The sequence below is a fragment of the Sphaerodactylus townsendi genome, linkage group LG03 (genome assembly GCF_021028975.2).
Source record: "Sphaerodactylus townsendi isolate TG3544 linkage group LG03, MPM_Stown_v2.3, whole genome shotgun sequence".
Classification (NCBI taxonomy): domain Eukaryota; kingdom Metazoa; phylum Chordata; class Lepidosauria; order Squamata; family Sphaerodactylidae; genus Sphaerodactylus; species Sphaerodactylus townsendi.
Window position 1 is genome coordinate 81858864 of NC_059427.1, and position 27857 is coordinate 81886720.

Genomic DNA, 27857 nt, shown 5'->3' on the forward strand with positions numbered 1-27857 from the left:
TTCCAGTTTCTGAATGAATCACAATTGTATTCATTTTAGAAGGGTAGTTTTCAAACTGTGTTCCTAGGGCGTTTCCCCACCACTATCCCCCCTATTATTATTATTATTATTATTATTATTATTATTATTATTATTATTATTATTATTATTATTATTATTATTATTATTATTGTTGTTGTTGTTGTTGTTGTTACAGAGCAGAGCAGCAGCAGCATCAGAGCTTATAAACCGCCCTCCCCTGTGGGCTCAGGGCCGTGAACAAAACATAGAAATCGAGCACAAAATAAAATCATTACTATCAACTTGGATTACATAAACATTAAGCAGTGGCTCTATCAATGTTAAAATCACCCCATTAAAAGCAGCGATCAGTCAAATATATAGATGGCGTCCTACTAACGGATCCCCAAAAAAGAAAAAGAGGAAGGAGCGGTAGGATCCACAGATGTTATAGAAAGAAGAAAGGGGGGGCGCTTATCAGCGTCGGGCTGCTCTCCAAAGTCCCGGTGGAAATGCTTCGGTTTGGCAGGCCCCGTGGAACTCATTAAGGTCCCGAGGGGCCTGCCAGTAGTTGGAGACAGAGCGTTCCACCAGGCAGGGGCCAGAGCTGTAAAAGCTCTGGCCCGGGTGGAGGCCAGCCGCATCATTGAGGGGCCAGGGATCACCAGCAGATTGGCCTCTGCTGACTGCAGAGGTTGATTTGGGACATATGGGGCAAGACGATCCCGTAGGTACGGAGGTCCCAGGCCGCGTAAGGTCCTATGCCGCATGGGGGGATCGTGGTGTCATCAAAAGCGCGGGGTCATCAAAAGGCGCCATTTACAAGAGTGCCAGGGATGCCGCGCGCTGAGGGGGCGCGACAGCGGCAGCGTTGGGGTGGCTGCGCTGTCGCCGCCCCTGTCGTGGGGAGTGCCGGGGGACCCTGCACTACTTGAGGGGAGTAGCGTGGGGCTTAAGGTAAGTGGGGAAAGGCCCCTAGTCAGAAGCATGTTTTTAATGAGATGATCAATACTAAATCTAGAGTGTATGAATATTAATAATGATGTCATATGCATCCACAAGGGAGTGTTTGGTTCTAAGGCAGCACTGTGCTATTTCGGCTCCAGAAGAAATGTGGGTCAGTACAGAACCAAAAATGACTCTAAAAACGCCCCCAAATCTTGAATTTGGAGGGGGGGGGGGTAAACAGAGAGCTAGAATAACCAGTTTGTGAAGGCAAATATTTTACAGCAGTGGTTCTCAACCTTCCTAATGCCGCGACCCTTTAATGCCACAACCTTCCTAATGCCGCAACCCTTTAATGCAGTTCCTCATGTTGTGGTGACCCCCAGTCCTAACATTTATCCATTTTACAGATGGAGCACACTGATGCAGAGAGTCTTAAGCATCCCCTCTGAAAGGGTCGTTCAACCCCCAAAGGGGTCCCGACCCACAGGTTGAGAACCACTGCTTTACAGAAAGGTAAATGATAGAGATAAACAGCTACTAGTAATCTAGGTAAGATTACTAATGCCAGTGTACTAAAAATTGCACAGGGTGTTCTTGTGAGAGCCACTTCCTAATAAAGAACTAACAACAAACTGTGTTTGAGCTGCAGAAACTTTATGATTGACTTTATTTATTTATATTTTGCCTTTCACCTCAGTGCTACTGCACAGCTCCCCAGTGCAGTGCCTCTGCACTGGCATAAATGCTGTTTGTGCCAGCGTAAGGGGCATTTAGCATTGGGGTCATGCCACCTCCTGAAAGATTTTTGCCACCCCTCAGGATTTCACTGTCAGACTTGAACTGTATTGCTTTACTCAACACTGGAATAAATATGTTTTTCATTGGAGTGCCATAAAGGCAAAGATAGTGTAACATTTGAGTTGACTAGTCAAAAAAAATTGTCAGTTCAACTGTATAATATTGGCAAAATATTGTCAAATATTTTATGAACTTTCTCTCAATAACAAAAAGGTATTTAAATAATCGGTTTGCATACATGTTATAAAAATATTAGTTAACAGTCTTGAAATTACACATCTTTTTAAAATGGTAAGGTGGTTTTAATTCTGTTATACTATCATCTATTACACGTGAAAATCAATTTTTTAAAATCAGTTATGCTAAAGAAAGCTGACATCTTCCAGTTTGGAGATCCCTGTAGTTATAGAAGCTACCGCAGATAGCTAGCTTGCTTTGGTCACTAGGCGTACCAGATTGTGGGGGCAGGGGTGAGGGGGCGGGATTGCCCTTGCTTCTGTTCTTTGCTAAAAAAAACACTACTAGGAATTTTAATGGTAAGAATGCCACAACAACATTCTTGTTCTCAAGAAATATTTCACAACATTTGACTATTTAATGGATAATATTTAACCAATCATTTTGCCAGCATGCCAGCTCTAGCATCCATATAGTAAGGCTTTGCTAAATTTGAGTTTGTTTTTGAGTCTGGAACAGGGTATAAAAGCAGAAGTGGAAGAATAGCAATTTTAAGGGAGAATGCTGGAGAGATAGAGAAAGAGAGAGAGAGAGAATTGAGCCACCTAACCAAAAGTAGAGATAACCATATGCAATGTGTTTCCTCAGCTACTGAAAGACATTGTGGAGGTTTTGGTTCACAGTGCCTTCCTCAGCAATCTGAGGTCCTGATTCACTCCTCACTTCCCCTCTCCTTATAAATATCATCAGTGGTTAAGCTGACTTAGCAAGAAAAGGGGTGATTGTCCCATCATGGTCAAAGCTTGAGGGTATTTTGTTGTTCCCTCTTTTATTCAGTCTAAGGAAGAAGCCATAGTTCTTCTTTGGGTTGAGAGAGGTCCCCCAGTTTAAACATTGAAAGTGATGCTATTTCAGGGTGGGGGATAATCCACCCCAAAACAGCATCACTTTTAATGTTGTTTTAACTGGGGACCTCAGATTCTCCCTTTAAGGTAAATTTAAAAGGAGAATCTGGGCTCCCTAGTTTAAACACCATTGAAAGTGATTCTGTTTGGGGGTGGATTTCAGCATCATAGTGGCCGCCCATTGTGTGTGTGTGTGTGTGTGCAAAACTCAGATTTTGCACCAGGCTCCATTTTCTCTAGCTACGTCTCTGCCTGGAGGGGAGGGCAGAAGGGGCTGCTGGCTGGAAGCCCAGCCGGGGTGGGGGGGGTGGGGGGGCAGGGGAGTCTGCTATCTCTAGCCTCAGAGAGCTGCTCTTATAAGCACTGAGGCCAGGGGCGGGGCTTGGGGAGGTGTGGCCACGCCCCCAGGTAAAATCTATACCTACATCACTGAGACTGTAAGAACTGACTAACAGTTCTGTAGTTAGTAAATTCTAATTCTCAAGTGTCAGTGTTTATTTATGTACTTCATTTATATCTTTTCTCCCCAAAGGTACCCAAAGCAGCTCACATCAGTCTCCTCCCTTCCATTTTATCCTCACAATAGCCCTGTGAGGCACATTAAGCTGAGAGTCTTTGATTGGCCCAAGCTCACCAAGCAAGCTTTAATGGCAGAGCATGGATTCAGTTCTGAGTCTCCCAGATCTTAGTCTGACACTAACCACTACACTGTGCTGGTTTATAGATAGAATTCTTGTAATTACTTTTTTGATGGACTATTGTATTTTTCTACAGTTTTGCCTTTGAGGAGCCTCAATTCATTTTGCAGTGGTTTAAGTACAACTTCAGGGGAATACAGAGTATCTGATTCCCTGGCTGATACTAATTAAACACTAATTGCAGTCCTTTCTGACTTTACTTAGAAGTTGAGCCTGTGTCTGTCACAATTGGAAAACAACACTATGTGAGAATCCAGGGCGAACCATTCAATATCACCTGCGATTTAAGTTACCGTTACTACAAATATAGTAGCAGCTGGAGTTATCCTCCTTCTCCAAATGTAAGTAATTGTCTATGATTTTTAGTAAGGATTGTGAATATGTCTTACATGATGTGACTGGAAGTAGGTAAAAACTTCAATGGCAAGGTTTTGCAGAATGTGTGATTAGTTAAAAAAATGTAAACTGTCTGTTTCATGTTTCCCTGAGCATTTTATGAAACCATCATCCTTTCAATCTATTCTTATTTCCAACTACTTCATTCGATAATACATTTATTGGCTGTGATCCTCAACCTACTCTGCCAACATGAATCTTTTTTATTTCAGTGAGATTGTGATGGTAAGAAAGGGAAATATTCACTTTCTGTTGGTGGTTTTAAGGTTGTTTTGTGACAATGCAGTTACTGTGTGTCACTATCACAATCTGAGAAGCAACATAACCATAAATAATGTCAGTACTCTGTCCATTCAATTTAAGTGGAGTAACTTGAACTTTATCCTTTGCGCAATGTTTTAGGACAAGCCTTAAAGGTATGGGAAGAATCTAGTGAGGGTAATAACCTAACTGAAACAATGTTTTTGTTCTGTCATGTGCCATAATATTTCCTTGGCTACAGGTCCACGAGAATCAAGACTATGGGGTTAATTATAGCAAATACCTTATATACCGTACATCATTGAGTCTATATATTCCAGAAGTGCAGTTAAATAATACTGGGCAATATATTTGCTTTGGAAACTCTTCTGAAGGATCCAAAAATTCTTCTGCTTTTCTTCAAGTGACAGGTAAGCAAGTCTCCATGAATCATAGGAAGGAGTGTCTTCCCTTCTCTGGATTATTCAAACAGATTCTAATAGGGTAATCTGGGACACATATTGATTTATTATTGGAGTTATTATTCACTTGGTATGGCAAAGGTTGCATCGTATGAAAAAAAATCCAGAAGAGATTTCTGTATTCTTTGAAAAAATCTTCTGACTATTCATCAACCTTGGCTCCTGATACAAGAGATGTATAATAAAGGGCAAAAGTCTTATGGTTTCCTGGAAGTAAAATATTGTGAGAGAAGATCCTGGCCCCAGGCCCCATGATGCTGGTGCTGCACCAGCATAGCTACAATGGCCAAGCAGAAATGCCATGAAAAGATCCCACCCCAGGGAGCTGACGGCATAGCAATTCTCCTAGAATCCATAGTGAAACTGCTGACACCCATCAATCATACAGCAGTGTGTCGCTGTCACCCGCATCCCAGCTAGACATGGGAGCAGCCAAACAAAACATGATGTTGGTGTGCCTCCATGACATCACTTTGCCTTCACTCACAGAACAGAACAAGAGAAAGAATAAAAGCAACACAGAACTCTCCACTATAAGGAGAATCATGACCTACCCAGTAAAGGCCACGCACCTATCACACTCCAAGGATAACTACAATGTATTTTGTCCTCCCCAGGTTACATTTGCATTCTTTTTTTTTTCTTTTCAGACAGAGGCTTTGTTCATTTATCCACCCCACAGAACATGAGCCAGGAGGTGAGTTTGGGTGGAGGCCTGGATGTGCACGTGCTCATTGATGCTTACCACAGAGTTCACAACTGGAAATGGATCTATATGAACCCATCCAGGGGCTCTCAAAATGCCACACTAAGTAGCAGGATGAGTCCTGATCACACCAGGTAAAATTCCATCCAAACCAAAATTGTATTTCAGAGGGAATGCCCAACCTTTATTTAGTTGGGGGATCCAAACATATGCTTGAATGGGCATCAAATTCTACCCTAGTAAGATATTTATTATAGTTATACCCTAGTATGAATAGTGAAAGCAAAATCTCATTTTCCCCAGCAAAATAAAGTACTGTTGGGCATTCCAGATACATACACACACACCCATATTCAAAAACCATTGTGATTGTACTGGGGCTGTACTAGTATCAAATGCTCATTCCGCACACGCAAAATAATACACTTTCAAGCTGCTTTCACAACTGTTTTTGCCATTCCGCACAGCTTCAAAGAGCCCTGAAAGCAGCTTGAAAGTGCATTATTCTGCGTGTGCGGAATGAGCCTTAGTATGTTCCTGAGGTGACTACAGGTGAAATATGTAACTCTTAATCCCATCATTTTGTATATTATTTCATAACCTTCTGAAGTCTGCACTCTCCTTTCTCGAGAGCATTCCCTAGGAATGCAATAAAAAGTGACTTTTACTCCTTAGGATGGCATGATGTAAACAAACAAATAATAAAATAAATAACAGTAGGATCCTGAGATGGATTCCATTTCTTGCTACAGACAGAGCATATTTGGAATATTTCCTCATATAAATAATTTGCTGCAAATAATGGAGTAGTAAGCACTTGGAAGAAACGTTTCCAGTGCAGCCCACTCACTGCCATACTCATTTTGTGCTTGTGGGGAGATATTTTTTTAATGTAGGTAGTATTTGAAAATTCCTCACCTGTATTTTGAAGGTTTTGGTTTTTGTTATTTATACTAGGATGGAATTTTGAAGTGGTTATCAGTTGTTTTAAGCTCAGTGTATGTTACATACAGTGGCCAGTACTGGATTGCTATCTGTTTGTATGCACATGGCATATTTTGTGAAACCAATGTAATTGGGCTGTCAAGTCAACATGCAAAATTACCCCCCAGGTCTAGTTGTCTCTGTAAAGACTACATAATGCATATTTGTTTTTTCTTGTGGAATGTCCAGCAATACACTCAGTCTGAACAGGATGTGGGAAACAATGAGTGGAATGTACACATTTTTTGCTAAGAATGATGATGCCAATGCCTCAATTACATTCAACATCACTGTGAAAGGTAAGTGCTCTGTTCACTATCATTCTACCAGTATTCTTAAAGTTCAAACAGGGGAAAAATTAAACCATAACAATTAACTTAAGTGAAAAAAGTTTCAAGGTAAAACTTTTTGCTCTTCCTGTAGGAAAATGAGATGCTCCAGAAGAGCTACAAAAATGGTTCTAAGGGAACTCTGATTAAACAGTGTAAATACTGGCCTTAATTCTCCCTATGGCCACAAAATCAAGGATGCTGTATTCACTGACAGGGTCAAGGTTCAACCCTGAAGCTCACTGCATGTTGTGGTAGAAACTGAGGTGTCCCACACATGAAGAAAATCTTGACTGTGCTCTTACAAGGGTAAAGGGCAGACCAACAACAGAGTAGCTCATATCCAAAGATCAGATCAGATGAGTCATAGGCATGCTACCTGCTTTCCAGTGGTGGGATTCAGCCAGTTCGCACCAGTTTGTTAGAACCAGCACCTAATTTTTTGTTGAGTTCGGAGAACCAGTTGTTAAAAGTGGCTTTAAGAGCTCTGGAATAGCAGGGGCCCCGCAGCAGGTAAGTAGGCAGTAGGAGGGGCACATATCGGGGGGGCATGTGGTGGGGGTTGCACGGTGGGAGGGGGACCAGTTATTAAATTATTAGAATCCCACCACTGCTGCTTTCACAGTGTATTTTATTATGTTGCCTATTTTTATGTTGCCTATCAAAGAACAATATATGTAATGAAAATACATATGGCTGAAGTATTTCCTTGGTGTTCTGCATTTTCTACACAGTTCCACCCAAAGTCTATGTGGTGAACAATAATTCCACCAGCCTTTGGTGTGAAGCCACTGGTTACCCCGCTCCACATATTGAGTGGTATAAATTGCCTCACCATTACTCTGCACCCAGGTGAGTTAATATGTATGTACGTATCAAATCAAAATGAGGTTATCAATAAAATGCTCAGTTGAAGAAAATGAAAGTAGGTAGGAATTTCTTTCAACAATAATCAATAGTGCTGAAAAGTAATTAATTGATCGGTATTTTGGAAAAGCTGTAGGAACCCCCAGATTACTTTTTTGTGTGTGAGAGTGAGCATCATCCACTGGGTAACTATGCTGACTCCTACCAGCTATTATGCTGACAGAAGAAGGAACAGGGGTCCCTTTGATCACTAAAAAGCTATACTGAGGATTGTGGGACACTTGTTAACAAAAGCCACATAGGACGAGAGGAAATGGAAATGATGGTAGGGTCTAATCTGATGGTTGCTGAGAATTGTTCAATCCAGTCCACTTGCAAACTGTGTTAATAATGCTGATCATGGTTAGCCCAAATAAGTTAATAGAATAAGTGCAGATAGCACAGAAAATCACATTTTGTTGAGCAATCTCCATTCTGACATAAAGTGGAGTTTAATCAAACCACCCAGTAAACTATAGTTGATTTAGTGTCTGGATTCAGCCATATTACTTTTTCCATCTTTGATTTTCTAATAGATGCAGAGAAGATGGAGAGCTGCTTAAGAAGGACCCCAGTCCACAGATCATGCATGAAACTCCCTTTGGAAAAGTGTTGGTGAAGAGCATCCTTTTCTTTGAAGAGGCTAAAGATAATATCACGTTTTGCTGCCTAGCCATTAATAGCGAGGGAAGCGATCCTACGTTCTATAAACCTCCAAGCAAATGTGAGATTAATCAAAGCACTTCATTGGCAAACTATTAGCTATTCAAGGGCATCTCACTCAGTCGTAGCTGTGGCTGCATTTAAATTATGAGCTTCCAGTGTGAAAAGGGGTTTATACATGTGAAACATTACTTACAGAACACTTGCTTGGGAAAAAGCCCCACTGAATAAACCTGAGTAAGATTCTGAGTAGACCTGGTTAGGATTGCTCCCTCTAGCAGTAGAGCTATACTGAAGAAGAAAAGTTTGGATTTATATGCCCTCTTTCTCTCCTGCAAGGAGGCTCAGAGGGGCTTACAAGCTCCTTTCCCTTCCCCACCTCCCAACAACAAACACTCTGTAAGGTGGGTGGGGCTGAGAGAGCTCCGAAGAACTTTCCCAAGGTCATCCAGCTAGCATGTGTTGGAGTGCACAAGCTAATCTGGTTCACCAGATAAGCCTCCACAGCTCAAGAGGCAGAGCGGGGAATCAAACCCTGTTCTCCAGATTAGACTTCACCTGCTTTTAACCACTACACTACGCTGAAAGACCATTCATTATGTTATGTTGTTCCGATGATCAAGGTCACTGAAAACCAATTCTGTGTGTTTTCAGGAGAAGGTGGCTATGCACCATACTGACTGGACAGTTCCAGTTATTGCCATTAAGAAACTTTCCCATCCAAAGAGGATTTTTCACTGTTTTAAAAATATTTATTCTATTTTTTTTCATTCACATGTGGTTATATGGCACTTCCATCTAGGGAAATGATTAGATCTGTCCTGCTTAACTTCAGCCAGTACCACAGCTCAGATGCCCACAGGTTGTCCACTGGGCACACTGTTTTGAAACTCTAATGGAATGGAATATCCTTTTTAGTATTATTTTTAAAGCATCCATTTTTATTTAAGCTTTCTGTTTTTAATATAAAAGATAACAAAGCAAAGTCTCCCGTACTGGGAGAGGAAAAAACAATTACAAACAGTGGTCACCAATGTAGATGATAAGATTAGTGTTCAACAACTATAATTTTTATAGTGAAAGTGAAAAATCAGAAAGAGAGCCGTAGATTGTAGGGCATCAAGAAAGAAAGTGAAAAATCAGAAAGAGAGCCGTAGATTGTAGGGCATCAATTTGGTTTTAAGGCAATTACTAAACAAGTTTAAGTCAGATGAAAAAAGTAAGGTGGCAAGGTTTTGATGAACAATTGTTTGTTGAACAGTTTAAATTAAAAACAAAAATAAGGGTGGACCGTTTGCCAGAAGAATCAGTGCTAGAACTACCTCACTTTACGTAGTGAAAGTGAGAGGAAACCAATCTCAACGTGCAGAAAGAGGAGCGGAGCAACTAGTGTTATGTTTGCATACATCGTAAGCTAACAAATATTTGCAGGGAGGGGGGGAGGTCTGGTAATACATTCTTCTCAATAATCCACAATAATCTCCTTCTTTCTCTTGTGTTTCCAAAAGTATTCCAGGTGGCCCCCGCAAAAATCTCCACGACACTGATTGCCACTTTTGCAGGAACAATAAGTTTGCTTCTTCTGTGTACCATCTTCTTATTCTACAAATATACACAGGTGAGATTCACACATATTATCTGTATAGGAAAGCATTACTGTTTCCCCTCCTTGTTTTCTGGTTTATCTGCCCGTCTAATTCCTCTTGAATTCAATCATTTAAATCTCGATCCAAGCAATCCTATTTTATTTCGATTCTCAAGCTATATGTAAGTAATAGCTTCATTTTTTATTGCCAACCAAAAAAATACTGTTTAATAAATCAAGTGGCTCGTCTGTTGGTACCTCCCCTTTCCCTTTGCTGCAGTAGCCATTCTGGAGTTTACATAGGAAGTTTGCAAATTATATAAGATGGTTGGTATTTCCACAGCCGTTGTTAGTCCGTTATCCATCCCACATACACATTCTGAAAGCCCATAAATATATTACCTAGGTCTCCTACAAACAAAAATATACACTGTGCTGTATTTCATAACTGGAAGGACTGTCTTTGTATAGAGTAAAATATGGACATTTTAGACTATAATTTTAGTAACTAGCACTAGCCGTATATCACCAATGTCTGCTTAATTTATGGAATTATCCTCCTTTCAGAAACCAAAGTATGAAGTTCACTGGAAAATCATTGAGTCGTGTGAAGGAAACATTTATAACTTTATTGATCCCACCCAGCTCCCTTACAATGAGAAATGGGAGTTTCCCAGGAACAACTTGCAGTTTGGTGAGGAACACTCTTACTCTTTTTGTCTCTGAACCTTATGTGATTGTTTATACTGATTACCCTCATTTGCTGGGACTCAACGTTGAAAAGTCACAATAGTCTTAGAATGCCATACCCATGGGTTGCAGTCCAACCCACCTCCTACCTCCATCTATTTGGCACTTTGCCACACCATTTATTTCAATTGCAGTATTAGGAAAACTAACAACAAAATAAATAAAACACATATTTTCACCCTAGCTGGCAGCAAAATATATGCATAATGGAAAAAACAATGGAGTCAGAAAAGTCAGAGGCCCACTCTGCATGGCCATAAAGACCTGTATGCCACCGTTGTGGGGTTTTTGCACCACTGCCGCTGCTGGAGCACAGCAGCAGCGGCCTATTCCCCTCACAATGGCATTTTTCTGACTCACTAGTTTAGCGAGTCTTTTGAAAAGCAGTGACATGCAGCGGGTGCCAAGCAAATGACACTGGGTGCCCATTGTCACTTTTCAGTGTACCTCTTTTTTGAAAAAACTTACCCCTCTTCCCTGCATAGCTGAGGGACATGCCTCCCCCCCAACCCCTGAGGCAGTGGCCCAACAGAGCTACTCAGGGAAGAGGAGGTAAGTTTTTTTTTAAGTGACACGCCTTCATGTAGACGCTCAGCTGCGACCCACAACAGCTCCCAGGCCACTCGCATACAAGTATGCAAATGGCTCCAGGGCTGCACTGGTGTCATGTACACCAGTGCCCCGCTGTTCCCCAGGCCCATGCCCAGTGGGCCAGAGCTAGCAATATCAGAAAAAAAATAGGAAACAATGCAAGATGCAGAAGGTGCTTTTCTTGTTCTCAGGGCATTGCGATTGTGGCTAATAATACTTTAACACATATCTACCCATTAACATTCAGTCAGGCACATGTGTGCACACATGCTAGCATGCACACTTACTCCATTAAAGTCAAAAGTCATTTTCCTAATTTTGCCATGTTTCTAAACACCAGATTTGCTTTCACAGGGAAGACCCTTGGAGCTGGAGCTTTTGGAAAGGTGGTTGAAGCCACTGCATTTGGGCTAGGGAAAGAAGATTCTGTCCTGAAAGTGGCTGTGAAAATGCTGAAATGTGAGTGAAGGGCTGTTAAAAACAGTCCCTATAAGAAAACAGATGCCATGCTATTTCCAAATACAACTTGTGCTATCCATGCATGGGATTTCATGCAACCCCAGCAATGTAGGTTATCTTTCAAGTAACCCAGACTACTTCATTTGGGCCCAGTTCCACTTGAATAGCAGATAAACATCTAAAAGGCTTTTAGATGCCAACCCAAGAATCCTCCCTTCAATAGAAAGTCCCAGAATGAGTCCAGGATCTGACAGGGACATCTCCTATATCTTTCCTTAGCAAACCTTACTTTTATAAACTGAACCTTTTTGTGCTTCTCAGAGGGAACATGCATCCACAATGCCAGTCAACTGGATCATGGTCAGAGTGTATATAAACTATTTCAAATTTCTATTATTCTCTCATTTCTCTTTTTTATGCACACATAGGATTTTTGTTGTTGTGCAGACAACTTCATCAACCTTCCAGGATATTTCAGTTCTCTACTGCAGCTGACTCTGATTTGCAACCCACCCTGCATCCACAATCATGCATGACCTGTCCTTACCTTTTCCCTTTACACATACTCCTAGCTAACAGATACTCCACATGTTTCCTGGTGGTAAACATGCCTTTGCCACAGTGGGCTCAACTTAGACCTATGATGTCTGAAAAAGCCTATATTCCAGTGTTGTCTTTATGCCTGCTAATTTAAAACACCCCCAACACTGGGTCAGGAGGAAATGGGAATCAGAATGGATCAAAGAGATGGAACCATCTATTGATTTCTGTTTAAGAACAGATTACTGAATCTCTGTCATTTTTTTCCTTCTCCCTCTCCAGCCTTTTCCCTTTCTTTCCTTCACCCATTTTTCATGTTAGATTATTGATATAACATTCTTATTCTGGCTTCAGCAACAGCACATACTGATGAGCAGGAAGCTCTCATGTCAGAGCTGAAGATCATGAGCCATTTGGGACACCATGAGAATATCGTCAACCTGCTGGGTGCATGTACCCATGGAGGTAAGTAGATATCCTGGTACCGCTACATTGCCCATTGCCCCACTTCAGACTTCTGAACTTTTCATTTCTGTGATGTCTATTTTACCACAACAGAATAAGTAACCTTTCCATCAGCCATAACTCTGCTTAGAACAACATCCTACTATACCGTTTGGGGTTTTAAATGGGAGGGGTGTGTGTTGAGAAGTAAGCTGCAGTTGACAGCTTTAGTTTGATCCTGTGCTGCCCTCTGCCACAAAGCCTTTTGGAGTGTCGGAGCTTGCAAATTATTCTCATTCCACTAGCTTTATTATTTTGCTGGTAGGAACAGGACAGAATTAATCATGAGATGCATATTTGAGAACAACATTGCCAGCAGGGTGTACATAGACATAGAGGGCTACATCTGAACATGAGGCCATTCTCTGGCAATATTTTTATATTCTTTCTAGGCCCCATCTTGGTCATCACTGAGTATTGCCCACAAGGGGATTTGCTGAATTTCCTGCGAAAGGCTGCTGAATGTCTCATAATCCAGGATTTGATCATAGAGTCTTCTTTTGATAGCACAATGGCTGACTATAAGAATATGCACCTTGGGAAGAAATTTGTTCGAAGGTAAGAATTCAAGCCACATGTTATCAAGGGTAAAGTTCAAATGAGATAGAAAGCCTTCATCCACTTCATGTATTGAGGAATCACAATTAATTTGTCATCAAAAAATAAAAATAAACTCCACCTCAGTTTGGTCAATCAACAGATGACTCAATGTACTGTATTATATTTTGCAATTATGTCTTACAGTATATCAGTTCAATAACTCAACATTTTGCCCTTAATGAACTGGGATTGAATCCCAGATGTACAAATTGCACAACATAGTTGGTTACTAACTTGTGAGTATAAAATAACAGAAGGAAGTTTCAAACAGTAAATGCCCACCTTTGTAGGTTTGAAAGAAATGTGCCTGAAAGTCCCTTCCAAAGAAATATATACAAGGGACAGAAAAATATACAGTGGCAGGTATGTTCAATGCCAGATGCATATACATAATAAGTTGTTACATCAGGTCAAATTACCCAATTGTCTACCTGAGACAAATGTTTTCAAGACCTGATCTAATAGCAAAAAGAAAAGGCAATTTTTGCATGAGAGTCCACTGTCAAAATCCTGATGTCTGCCTGCCTCACCTGTCCAACATGAGAAATACTGAATGCCTACAGGCTTGCCTGAAGCACATGGCATGCTTAGTATAGGATCAAGCAATGGAGTGTTTGCTGAAAATGGGATCTTGCAGAGACTGTGAGCTGCCCCATTCATTTAAAAAAAGAAACAGAACAGCTCTAGAATCTTGGAACTACCTAACAGAGGTAATTGTCAGCACCATATCCTTAGTCATTTGGTTAAAAAACCAGTTACACACTTAGATATTGAGCACTCATTGAAACAACTGAGCCCTTTGGGGGAGGGCAGTATAAAAGTGGAACAAATAAATAAATAACTGGGAAAAGGGAAATATTGAACTGCATCACAATGGATCACAATTAATACTGGCCAAGTAACGTCTATTCTGTATAAATCAAATATTGCTAGTTTTTAAAAGTATCTTTGCTGTATGGCTTTAAGGCAGTAGATACTGCCCTGTTGCTAACTGTTGCTCTCTGGTTATGTCTTCTCTCTCAGTGATAGTGGATTTGGAAGTCAGGGCATGGGAGACAGCTATCTGGAAATGAGACCTGTGGCAACCTCAATCTCCATGCCAGCAAAAGGTAAATACTCAGAGGAGCAGAATGCATCACTGGTACTCAATATCCAAGAGATGGCAGAGTAGCTTTTAAATGAATTCTTGGGGCAGGGAGAAAGTGGGTAGGAGCTGGTGCTCAAGCTAACTCAGAGGACTGATGCATCAAATTCTCTGAGTGGGAACAAGTCAGCTCTTGAGCATGACAGCAGAGAGTAAATGATGGTCATGGGAGAAGGCCAAAGGGAGTTTAAATGAGATATAGGTGTATATGTGCAAATGCTAGAAGGCTAGAAGGCTACAAGCCAAGATAGGGAGAACTGAACTGCTTGGTGTTAAAGGACTTAGATATAGTGGGCATTTCAGAAATCTAATGAAAGGAGGAAAATCAAGTGGAATGTATTTATTTCTGGATAATAGATAGGCCAGGGAAGGGCACATTGTGTGTGGCATTGCTCTGACATCACAGAGGCTACAGAGTCGAACATGCTAAGAATTATAAGAGGAATATGCCTTCCTTGCAATATACTATATTCTAAGGGTAACATAAAGCTGGGGGAGGGCACCATCACCTGCCTGATCAAACCCATGAGGGTGATTGTCAGGAGAATGTCAGAAGTAGGCGCAAGCTATTCAGTGTTGTGTTGACCTGCAACATCACTTTAGTGCAAAACTGGAGGAGACATCATTGCTTTTTGGTGATACTCTAGGATTCAATCAAAATGTTATGGTTAAACCACATAGTCTGGGGTGAAAGCTAGAAATGAACCAATATCACTTCCAGTTTTGCCAGAAGTGATATCACACGTTGATGCCATGCTGAATTGCCTCCCCCTACCATCTTATCTAGCCACAGTGGGGAAGAGTGACCCAGGCCAGATCTTGCTAGAGTACTATAGTGGGAGACCTCCCCCACCCCACGGTGAACTCAAGACAGAGGAAGAAGTAAGGGAGGTTACTAAAGTGGAAACTATTACTACCTACTATAATGCCACAAACATTGTCTGCTGCTTTGTCAGTGGGTGTTGCTGAATTGGTGCAAATGCCTTTATACCAGTGGAAGAACAACACTAGATCCAACTTGCGAGCCATGCACACATGGGACTTTCAAGAGTGGGCAAGAAAGGAAGCATTGACTCCTTTTCTATGAACAGGTTTCATGATACTCTCGTGGGGTCAAATTCAAGTGTTTTTAACCACAATCCCATTTTAATGTCTGTTATGCTGGATTTCATTTACCTTCTTGTGCTGAGCTTCAACATTAATTTTATCCTGCTGGGGAGATAATTCTCTCCATTGATCACTATGGGGTTTTTTTTTCCAATCAAGGACACAGTTCATATTTAGAAGAGGAAAAAAAGAAAAAACCAACTCTTGGCCTGTGTGATCTGCTGCAGTTCTCCAGCCAAGTGGCCCAGGGGATGTCCTTTCTTGCTGCAAAAAATGTAAGTCAGTCATCCTCCAAAAAACTTCTTACCAGTGAAATGATTGCCATTAAGAGCAGAAAGGAAGATGGAGGTATTCCAAAAGGCTTTAAAAAGGAACAGTGTGTGAGAGAGACATTTGGCCTCCATCACAGGTTCAGAAATCCCTGTAGACCTTTGGGTATATCCCTCCATCTGGGTTCAGAAATCCCTGAAGGCCCAACCAAGTCTGAAAGGTGCATGTTCCCCGGCAGAATGTGAGTGGGAGAGTATGGAAGACTTGGGGGTGTAGCCTGGAGACTTCAGCATGGTATAATAATGCCATTGAGTCCAAACCAAAACAGCCGTTTTCTCCAGGGGACCTGCTTTCTCTGAGCTGGAGATTGTCATTCCAAGAGGTCTCCAGGCCTCCCACTCTAAGCAGTAGAATTTTTCAGAGCTTGATCTGCCTGAATCACACTTATTTAGCTAGTGGTTTAACCTCAGGGTGTTCTAAAGCTGCAGCTTTTTGCTTTTTTTCTTCCTTTTAGGAAGAAGGAACTGAAAGTTACCGTTGGGTTTCTGTCTCCATCATGTTATAATTGGCAACAGCAGCTTCTCTGGCTCTTGTCTATTTACACAGAGGGTAATGCCCTTCTGTAGTGGCTTAATCAGCAAGTAAGCCTGAGAACACCACAATACCACTGTTGTGATGCTTGCAGAAACTTTGTTCCTTCAGCCTGGGCCAGTGTTTTAGACTGCCTTAGTCTACTCTGGAACAATGAAGAAGAACGTTGTTGTCACTGCTGCTCCACTCAGAGAAATAACCTATTTATTACTCTGTGCTCCTATTGAATAACTATTCTGATGGCTGGTATTCTGATTCCTACATCCCTGAGACTGTGAGATTCTAATAGCTAGAAGACTGTCCTTAAGCTCAGAATTCATCAGAACGTTGGTGATAGGCAGGAAATAAATGTACAGTAAATAAATAAACATGAAATCCCACAAAGCACCACTGAAAGGGGAACAAGAAGGGCAAAAGAAACACTTTAGATCATAGGTGTCAAACTCGCAGCCCTCCAGATGTTGTAGACTACAGTTCCCATCATCCCCTGCCAGCATAATGCCGGCAGGGGATGATGGGAACTGTAGTCCATAACATCTGGAGGGCCGCGAGTTTGATACCTGTGCTCTAGATCAGTCATCTCCCATGTAGCACTTGCCAGTATATTTTCTACCCATCACTTCCTTCTTCAGAGTTTATCTTCCCTAAAGGAAAAAGGAATTCGCATTCCTCATTGGATCAGGAAGTGCTTAAGAAGAATCCAGCAGCAATCACCTTTGGGTCTGCAGGGAGCAACAATTTAGAACCAGCTGCCTCCAGCACAGAAGAACTGGCTTAGAACCTCCTGACATTTTGTGATTCCCCTCATAGCAGTCATTTTGTGGTTGGTTCTACCTCCCATGATATCTGTTGCGTAGCAATTACTACCTTTCTCCAAAATTCCTAAAAAGGCAACAGGCTTTTCTAATATTGGTGCTCCTACTCTAGATTACAGTCTCAAACCCAAATTGCTAATTGCCCAACATGATACTCCCAAGCCCTAATTGTTAACGAGCCCATGCTAAACATAACCAACTGACACACATGGAGAAATTCAACGGTGCTTGGGATTGGTCTACTTTACATTTTTGGTAAATTACAGCCCAAGCAGAGTGCTAATTCCTATGTATGCAAAGTAGTTGCACAATCATTTCTATCAGTGCTGAGCAGCTTTGGTCAGATTCCTCCCACCTCCAGCCAGCTCTACCTACCACCACTCAGCTGGACAGAAAGGGAAGACGGCAGGGAGACCTGGCAGGGGGAGGGTCGGGATTAGCATTGCTGGCAAAGCCTTGACATTACTTCCAGTGTGACTCAAAGGTGACACCATCGTATCAATTGGTGTAGCATTCACCCAAAAGTCACAGACAAGCTAAAATGTTAACAGCAATTCAATGATGTCACTATCAGGTTACCCCTGAAGTGACATCATGATGTTGCTGGTGAGCCCTGCCCCCCACAGGTGAGACTGGAAGCCTGAATTCAGCCATAATAATCCATAGTAATTCACATGCCCAGATATGGATGCCTTGTGGGCCATAAATACTTCAAACAGTATTGTGATATTACAGCACAATTTTCTCATTTTCATTTGCTGATTTCATAAGACTGTGGCCATAGCTGGGTGTAAAAATCAGGAAGAGCAAAGGAAAATAAAATACAGCTTTCTCTGTTGTCTATTCCATCCAGTGTATCCATCGAGATCTGGCTGCAAGGAATGTACTAGTGGCTGATGGACAAGTGGCAAAGATCTGTGACTTCGGCCTGGCTAGAGACATTATGAATGATACAAATTATGTTGTCAAAGGCAATGTAAGTAACTGGGAGGACACCTGGGTGTTAGACAGCACAAGTCATATTCAGGCATAGGTGAAGGCTACTGAGCAGAATCTGGTTTGGCAAAAAGAGTAGTCAAGGCACAGATTATATACTTCTGGCTCATGAATGACATAAGGAATGTTTTTGCCATTCCAGGCTCGCCTACCAGTGAAGTGGATGGCACCAGAGAGTATCTTTGAATGTGTTTATACAGTACAGAGTGATGTATGGTCTTACGGCATCCTTCTCTGGGAGATATTTTCTCTAGGTACGGAAAGATAAACTGGTTTCCATTTTTCTTCATGAAAGGACATTTGTTGGAAATGGCGATTGGGATAAAACTGGACAAAGAATGGGATAATATTCTTGGAGAAAAAGCATAAGAAAACAGGCAAATTCACATTAGACTTTTTTTAAAAAAAAATGCATGGCCAGAGCCCAGCTTGGTGGGACTTATACACTTACTGAGACTCAGATCAGTCAAGGTCAGTACTGCCATCTTGATCCTCCCCTAAAGCAGGGGCTGGCTGGAGGCAACCCTGCTTCTGACTTTGGCATGCCCAGTGCAAAATCATCTTGTAGCAATTCCAAAGCCTCTCTGCATTTACATACGTGCCCTCCGCTGCTTCCACAAGTTATCCTAATACCCTTGCCATTTCTGCTTTCATCCTGCTTGAAAGCACACTGAAATTCCATAGTACCTAACTTGTTTTTCCTACTAAAGCACTTTGCCTGTTGTAACCATTTCAGGCAGGAGCCCCTATCCTGGCATGAAAGTGGACAGCAGGTTTTATAGCCTGGTGAAACAGGGATACCATATGGCCAAGCCTGACTTTGCTTCAGATGATACGTAAGTAGGACAACTCAGGAACTGCACCTGAACGTCAGAATACTTGAAATGTATACTTAGGCTCATCCAATGAAAGACCATTTATTTCATCCAGCATTGTGTTTCCCCACAACTGTAGATATTAAAGTTTTGCTTCCCAGTGATCTAAATCCCAGTGATATAAATTCGTCACAGCAAGATTATTTCTCTCTTAATGTCACTAGTATGAAAAAGCTTGAAAATAATTCTCTAGATAAGTATGTTCCCTTCAGTAGGAGACTATATATGATGTTCATTATGTTATTTAATGGGCTGCAATATTTTTAGACCCTGATCTGGATCAACCAGGCTAGAGCAGGTCAGCCTTGGTCAGTATTTGGAAGGGAGACCCTGCTAGTGACCTTGATCCAGTCATGCACTCTCAGCCTGACCCTGGCTACTATTTGGATGGGAGATCCAAGGAATACCAGGGTAATCATGGAGAGGCAGGCAATGAATGACAAACCATCTCTGAACATCTCTTGCCTTCAAAAACCCACAGGGTCACCATAGATCAGCTGTGTCTTGATAGCAAAAAAAATGCTGGCCTTCAACAGCAACTTTTTACAGAAATATAGTATGCGATGAGACCAATAGTTTCTCTGACCATGGTAGGGAACTGCATGGGAGTTCCTTACCTCTGCATGGAACTGAGCCACCTGCAGGAGCTTCCCCTGTTGGTGACTGCCCAAACCAGTATGGTATCTGTGTGACCACTCAGCTTACAGGGAACATTGTGTGAGACCGTGTGCTGTTGTTGCGAGTATAAGAAAGCACGGAGCAGCTAAATAACTGCTCAAGGCTGACAATCATTGTAAGGATCTACTTGTATCCAATGGCAAGAGTCACAAGCTCTCCCATCGGCTTCTGAGCAGGGCGCTACTACAATTTAGTGCAAGCATGTGATACACGGATTTTTCTCCCTATCCAGGTATAACATCATGAAAGCCTGCTGGAGCTTGGAGCCCACTCAACGGCCAACCTTCAATGAAATTTGCACTGTCATTCAAAAACAGCTGTATGCCACTAAAGAACAGGTAGTCATTTAAATTGCTAAGGTGAAAAGGGAGGTGGAAACTCATACCCACATGATTTGTTTTCACGGAAACTACATTATGTAGCTTCACTCCTCCCTAATGCATCTGCATTTGTGTGTGATTTCCATAAGCAGTATACTGGAAAAGAATTTCTCACCACAAGAGATTACTATTAGTTGAGTACTTTTTAGTTCAAATCTTATCTGTACAATTACCAGACACCAAGTGCAAAAGGGCAATTCAGTACCGCTGGCCAAGAGCTATCATTTATTTACTGAGGAGATTTTTGTGCTGTCTCTCCAGAGTCCTGCTCAAGCTGGCTTACAATTAAAATAATAAATTATCAATGTAAAAGCAAGCACAGGGTCATAAAGGCCACGTAAAATTATTCATAACACAGTCCTGAAGCCAGAAGCAGACCATAAAACAGCTGGTCTGAGCCCCAAATTAAAAGTCCCTAAATATTACTTGTTAAGGAGACCTTCCACAATTAGCACAGTTTTCGCAGCAAAGACTAATGGGGCATCCTGTGCTCCTAGTAAAACCAAAAAGAAGCAATGAAAAGCAGACAAACAAGCAGTTTAAATGAAAATTACAGCCTTTTCCTCATGCATTAGACTGTGATGTTGGTACTTCAGAGCTAATGTGTTTTTTTATCTCCCACATTTTTCTACAGGACTATACAAACTTGCCAGGAAACACAGAAAATGATAGTGCCTGTGAACCTGCCAGCTTCTGTGAGGAATCTTGTGACACCGGAGAGAGCAAACAGCCCCTTCTGAACAGCAACAATTACCAGTTCTGTTAGAGGTCGTTGTTCACAGTCCTCAGGTTTGCTTGAGCACTCTGTTTAATCTGGGATGCAGGTCCTCTACAGCTATTCCTCTTGGGGAGTTTCCCATGTGAAAACCAGATGCTTTCATTTATAAGTCACAGCCTGGGGCTGTAACATGTGTTGGCAACAGACTTTGAGCCATCAGTGTTCCTATCCTTAACCCGTGGTATGATGGCTTCACTCTTCCATTTAGCTAAGATTATCCTATCGAGATGGTAGTTGGCATAGCCAAGCAACGACCCTGTGTGTCTCCATTCTTGCAAGAGTGAGCATGGAGCTCCAAACTTTAAAATCCAACATTCCACATTTCATATGTACTTCACTGACTCTCAGTTTGTATATACTAAGAGATCAGATAGCCGCCTCGCCTTATCTTTAGAGAATTCTTTTTACAGAAAACAATAGCCCGAAGTTAATAACAACCTACTGTATCCATTTTATAGCTCAGACAAGAATATTGCAGGGGACAAAGAATAGGAAGAACCATGGTAATTGATCATTTCAAAATAACTACCTAGAGGAAAAACAAGCTCAGACAGAACAGGAAATAGTGCTTTGTCTAATTTGCCGCATATGAAGAGCCTCGTATGCGAAGGGTCTCTCATACCATGCAGAGTGTGTTAATCAAGTAAACAGATCATTTCATGCTTAAAACTGTCATTTTAAGTGATACAATCAATGATGACTGATTTTGAATGAACTAAGCCAGGGGTAGGGAACCTGCGGCTCTCCAGATGTTCAGGAACTACAATTCCCATCAGCCCCTACCAGCATGGCCAATTGGCCATGCTGACAGAGGCTGATGGGAATTGTAGTTCCTGAACATCTGGAGAGCCGCAGGTTCCCTACCCCTGAACTAAGCCAATTGATAGTAGGAGAAAATTAAGGAATAAATGTAGTTTATCATTTGTTTAACGATTTGTAGTAGTTCAGTTAACTGAACAATTATAATTATTATAATGGATTGCTTGCCAAATAATTACTACAGTCTTAAAAACTGATTAAGAACTTTTGACAAACCAGTACTGTAAGTTAATGAAAAAAGGGAAACCTAATCTAGTCTGTTTTACCATCTAAAATATAAAGGATGAAAATCCAAAGATTCTATGTATTGGGACATCGCTTGATTTGAGCTATGTTCTACCCTTTATTGCTGGCAGCTAAATGTGTGAACTGAGTCCACATGAAATAAGAAATGTAAGGCTCTCTCTGGGGTTAGATCTGTGATGGGCTACTAACACTAAAAAGCATCACTTTGTGGCTGGTTACCCATAACCCAGAACATACTTTTATTAATTATGATACTTTCAAAATGCATAATTGGATCCAAAACATGTAATGACTGTGTGTAAGCATTTTTTTTTCACTCAAATTTAGAAGGGCTTAATTGACAACAAATTCTGGACACTATGTCATTTTTGCCTAAGGACAGGAGGACATTCTGCAACATTTGAGTACCCCACCACTCATCATCCCTGGTGGCAGGAAGTAGGCTGATCATTTTGATCCAGATGGGAGAGAATGCTCACCATCTTTAGTTTTTCTTCCTGCCACATGAAAGCACACAAGAAAGGAGCTTCATAGATTTTACTTCTATTCCCCACAGTGCTATCAGGATGTCATTGCAGCATGCCTCCTTTTGTTTATTGTCACCTAACCTCACCTATAACAGCCCCTGCTGTGATACTTTTTCGACACACAGCTGACAGAAGTCCAAGTGGCCATACCTCAGGTCTCACAGTTCTCAACTGGGCCTGCTTAGCCAGAGTTTGAATGGCCTTTCAAGCTTCCTGGAGATACTGCTGGAAGCACAGTAGTGAGGCAGGGTAATCTATGGGGGCTGCTTATGGCTGTAGAATGGAAGCCCAGGACCTGCACTGCACAGCCACACAGCATTGTGATCAAGTGAAATTTTAAAAAATGTGATTGAAAATATTTAAGGCAACACATCTGTTTAGAGGAGGAAAGCCTCAAAACAGAAGAGAGTGGCATCTGTTCCAGTAGGACAAGGCTGGTTATCCGGATTATGGAATATTATGAAATTAAGCTAATGTTGTATATACACTTTAATGTCAGTAATGTAATTGTTGGAATTTATTAAGTTCCAGGACTCATAACAATGGCAGCAAGGCAGACAACTCTGTTAATTGTTTATGATTTCTACTGAGGTATTTTTATATAAGAAAAATGAATACTAGGTAAGAGCTGTGCTGATGTGGAACATTTAGCTTACATTTATTAATCAAAGCTCACATTGTAACAGTTCTACATTTATACATCCAGTGTTCTCAAGCTATGATGTGACGTGTTTAAAATGTGCATATGTGTAAAAACAACATTGCTAATGGTCTAGCTTTAAAGTAAAAAATTAAAACTAAACAAAGGGACATGTAACATTTTTAATCAGTGTTCTTCAGCAATTCAGTTTGTGCTGGTTTTATAATAAGAGTAGTAACTTTTCTAAAGCAGCCCCTTTTGACATTGAACAGGAAGCTAATGACACTTGGCCACAACTGAGGGCTTTTCAGCATTCTCGTTTTCCTTGCTTGTAAGTTTCTGTTTCCTCAGATGGCAGGTTTCAGTTCTGCACTTATTTCGCTTCCTCTGGTGGTTGAGTCAATATAAACAGCTTTAAATCCAGTGTATCTCCATACAGATTTAAACCACAGGTGTTTTTGCTGAATGTAAAGCGGTTTGATGTAAAATCAACCACTAGAGGGAGCAAACCGTATGCAGAACCCGAAACATCCCACACCAAAGAAATAGGAGCTTAGAAGCAAAAAAAAACAACTGAGAATGCAGAAAAGCTCTAACTATGCAATTAGATACCAACACATCCATCTCATTCTTCTCTCTATTCCTTCTCCCCCTCCCTTTTTCTTTTCCCTGGCAAACCCAATAGCCTCTCCCTTTTTTTCCTGTTTCCTTCTTATCTTCCCACCCACTGACCAACCTACCTTTATCTGCTCCCATCTTCAGCTTTACCTCCTTCCCTTGCTGTGGCAGCCTCTCCCTGGAAAATATCTGGCTGAAAAGTGTAGTGGCCCCTGCCACCAGGTCCAGTCACTGCATGCATACTGAGTTGCTGGTGGTCACCGCCAGGCTTCTCCTCAGTGAGTCCTTCTCCATCAGGGGCACAAGAGAGCAGAGAGTCAGGCCCTAATCCAATTTAAGCTTTGCTTTGCATTAACCAAGGCTTAGAAGAGCAGTATTGGTTTTTTGGTAGCCAAGTAATCCCCATAATGACCCTGAGGTGACAGAACGTAGTCATTGGGTATTCTTTTATTAAAGCTACAGGTGTTGTTTCTATTGTTTGTGGAAGTTTTAATCCTCCTTTTTTTGTTTTAAGTTTTCCGATTTTTCTGCAAACCTGAGGCTTTTGTCAGATTTATAGAGAATCACCACCACCTCCATCTGTTTCTGTGTCCAATTTTGTGGATTGTTTTTGATCCACATTGAATGCTCCAGTTCAAAACTAGATTTATAATACAAAAATCATGCACTTAAAAAAACCCTAGAGATTATACTGTTTATCTGGAAGGCTGAAGAAAATGTCAGATTAAGCCTCTGTGTGGCTCTCATAAGCACCACAGTGCCCACCAATGTGTTTCCTAGAGCCTACTAGTTTCCTTCCTGAAGAGTTTCTTCCCTAAATTAATGAACCAGTCCTGGGCTTTCCTCTCCTTCACTGGAGCAGGAGACATTTCAGAAGTATTGCAGAGGTGCCACCCTTCGGTATGCAAAGAATACCCATTCCGGAACAGTTGCTTCCATCTTAGGAGGATGCTTGGCTTAAGAGTCTCCCAATGTTTTGTATTTGGCTCCACCTCCCACAGCAATCATTTTGCCGTCATGCCCACTAACTTGTCTCAAAAGTCTGAAAGAGCACAAGGCTCAAAAACTTTGGGGACCTCTGAAACCAGGTAAATAGTCTAGGAGAGTCTCTACCTGAGGTCTTGGAGACCCAGTAGCAGGCAATACTAAACTGGTCTTTCACATATCTTTGTTGTTTTCTCTATGCACAACTAGCTAACTGGATTTCTAACTCCTAGCACTGGCATTTACTTGATATCTGATAATTTTTAAATAGTTTAACTGTTATGTTTTAAGTATTCAAGTCTATTAATAAATTCCAATTAAACTGATTAAAGATGAACACTTATAATTTCTCTGAAAATAAAATCATTGATTAACCATGTGTTCTCAAGATTGTGTTACTTGTCTCCATTAATGTTTTAACAGAGGTGTGATTTTCAGTATTAAGGATTTTATTTTTAAAAAATTCAGTGGGTTTTATCATGCCTTCTAGTGTTTATTCCTCAGGAAGTATAGTACCTTGCGAACGATGAAAGCAGTTTTCTTAAAAAAACAAGCATGTAATTGCCAAATTCTAAGAACTGTTGCAGAGCATCTTGTAAGATCAAGTTTAAGAATCCAAGTTCAAGTGCCAAGAATCATTATCAAAATTAAACACAGTTCTGTTCTATTGGACAAGCACTTTAACTTCTCTCCACCACCACAAACACTTTTTTGGCTTGCCAACAGATTAAACAAAACAGTAAAGCACTACAATGAACTTAAGTCTTTTTTCCCTATGATGGACATGACTCACTAGAAGAGACAATAATCCAAGGAAAAGTTGAAGGAAGTAGGAAAAGAGGAAAACCAACATGAGATTGAGTGATTCAGAAAGAGGAGCCACAGCCTGCAGTTTGCAAGACATGAGCAAGGGTATTAACAGAATGTTTTGGAAGTAATTAATAAACAGGGTTTTCACAAGTTGGAAAAGACTTGACAGCACATAACACACATGTGCTGGGTTACCCTCAGGTGGGTCAGAACATCACTGACATAGAATGGAAGATTTCCTGTAATGAAGTTTAAATTATGAATAGCCTGCTTTTATAAAACAGCGCATAATGCTACTTTGGCAAGCATTTCAAATATTTTACAACAGTCCACAAAGCTTGTCCTTACATTTCTTGGAAGGCAAGATCCTCAGCAACCCAAATCATCATTTCTTTGGTTTTCATAATCTTTAGGTTGCTAAGCCAGGAAGACTTGCTCAGAAACAATAACTTATTACCATTCATCACTGACTGGAAAAGTGTCTTTAATAAATTAGCATTTAAGAGCAAATCATAATCTTTGTTCTGAAATTCAATACATGTTTTTTTTACATAACAGTACACACTCGAATCCTTCATAGAAGGGAGCAGCTGACACCACAAATCTGTTCATTCAATGAATAAAACATAGTTGAACCCTCTCGAGACATACATACACTGTGAAGATTTCCTGCTTTCAGCTACAGCAGAAGACTATTTTCACTTCTCAGATTTATGGATGGCAAAGAGTTAAAGGATATCAGTGCCAATGGAAGTTGTTTATACGCCGTGGTTTAGCACACTATATGTAGCAGAAAAAAATGGTGACTTCTTCCGAACAAATCTGAAACTCCCTTAGAACAGTTTCAAATTCTGGAACTGAGGAGTATGTAGTGGCTTTTAGAGGGTCCAGACAGTCAAATGCTGTGCATCCTCCCAAGCAAGTTTAGTAAGGGACGCAAGTTGAAAAGTGTCTAATTAGCTTGGATTCCCCAATCCAATCATGCTGCACAAGCACTCTTCATGATGTCCCTAAAAGTATGACAACCTATTAAGTCCATGGTTGGGATATAAAAAAGTAAAGTGCCTGAAAAGAGACTGCAGAAGCCTGAAGTTCCCCTCCTGAACAACAGTCCAGTTTCATCATCCAAAACATACAAATCCCTGAACAGCCTTTCAAATCATGCCAGCCAAAGTAATTACAAATCTATCACACCTTAATTTGGATGCCCATTAAAAATAGTTCACTCCTCAGGTTGAGACAGCATTAGCTACAGGAGCAGATATGTGCTCGCCCCCTTAATACTGATGGGGGCTACATAACAAGTTGCCTCAAAACAGAGCATAATAGCAGATGGGACTCCAGAACAGGTTCATCAGTCTATTATGACCACCAAATCTAGTATTGGGGATACAGAAACATTCTCTGCTCTTTTTCATCCCCTTCCTCCATTTATGATCCTCCAAACACAGAAATGTATATACTTCAAGTTCTTCTGTAAATCCGTTTGCCTTTCCTTGCCAGCTTCCGGCTACCTGAAAACATCCTTCTCTCTCTTTTGCACTTCATCCTGGCTAGCTTACAGATCCAAACTGGAAGGACAAACTGCCCTTTCTATAGCAAGGCTTTTGCGGATCTCAAACCCACAGGAGTAATCCAGATTTCATGGAAGCACATCTCTTTGGTCAATGTCAGCTGTCACAGCTGTTCAGTACTGGAACTCATCTGCATGATAAACTGTTTGAAATATCTGCAGAGGTGCTCCAGTCACCCAGCTCTCATCTTTATAGCTAGAAGATGAGCACTTCAGAGAAAGTTATGCAACACTGTCCTCTCCTTGGATTTCTTCATCTTCCTCCACTTCTGTCTTGATCTGGGCCACACCCAGGCGGTATAAGGTATCCCGGATCACCACCTCACCAGGCTGGCAGCTCTGAACAATCTCATGAATCTGCCTGTTCACAATCTCACGGCTGGAGAGGAAATCCATCAGGCGATTGTAGAGGTAATAGTGGGTTGCGTTGTCAAATGTTATAGGCCTCTGGCGGACGTTGCTCGTTTTGCTATCGTTGATGGCTGCAATGATGGCGCCGTAGGGCTCTAGCTCCCGGCAGAGGGAGAGGGAATGATGTCGGGCTGTGGAGTCACTCTGAGTGCTCTGCTCTGTCCCAGCATAGACTACTCGGCGGGATGCAGACTTGGTGACTGGGTGCTGGATAGAATGTTCAGCGCTGGTCATGTCCACATTGTAGTATCTGTCCAGAAGTTCTGGGCAGGACACATACTGATGAGAAAGAAAACAAAAGTTGTTACATCCCAGAATTTTTTTTTATAGTTTG

General features: G+C 41.3%; 2 protein-coding genes across 2 annotated transcripts in view; one reads left to right on the plus strand and one right to left on the minus strand.

Annotated features, from left to right (window-relative positions):
- The window catches only part of CSF1R (colony stimulating factor 1 receptor), a 31358-nt gene extending 9753 nt beyond the window's left edge, over window positions 1–21605 (plus strand). Inside the window, exons 3-20 of the mRNA XM_048487179.1 lie at window positions 3731–3867; window positions 4425–4593; window positions 5295–5484; window positions 6524–6633; window positions 7398–7515; window positions 8106–8293; window positions 9741–9850; window positions 10385–10511; window positions 11513–11617; window positions 12512–12622; window positions 13054–13219; window positions 14285–14370; window positions 15672–15787; window positions 18042–18164; window positions 18327–18438; window positions 18921–19020; window positions 19970–20075; window positions 20752–21605. Coding sequence (XP_048343136.1) covers window positions 3731–3867; window positions 4425–4593; window positions 5295–5484; window positions 6524–6633; window positions 7398–7515; window positions 8106–8293; window positions 9741–9850; window positions 10385–10511; window positions 11513–11617; window positions 12512–12622; window positions 13054–13219; window positions 14285–14370; window positions 15672–15787; window positions 18042–18164; window positions 18327–18438; window positions 18921–19020; window positions 19970–20075; window positions 20752–20883 — 2306 coding nt within the window. The 3' untranslated portion in view covers window positions 20884–21605. The remainder of the gene's footprint in view (window positions 1–3730; window positions 3868–4424; window positions 4594–5294; window positions 5485–6523; window positions 6634–7397; window positions 7516–8105; window positions 8294–9740; window positions 9851–10384; window positions 10512–11512; window positions 11618–12511; window positions 12623–13053; window positions 13220–14284; window positions 14371–15671; window positions 15788–18041; window positions 18165–18326; window positions 18439–18920; window positions 19021–19969; window positions 20076–20751) is intronic.
- A 4401-nt stretch (window positions 21606–26006) lies between these two features.
- HMGXB3 (HMG-box containing 3) overlaps window positions 26007–27857 on the minus strand; it is a 30513-nt gene continuing 28662 nt past the window's right edge. Inside the window, exon 21 of the mRNA XM_048487370.1 lies at window positions 26007–27802. Coding sequence (XP_048343327.1) covers window positions 27335–27802 — 468 coding nt within the window. The 3' untranslated portion in view covers window positions 26007–27334. The remainder of the gene's footprint in view (window positions 27803–27857) is intronic.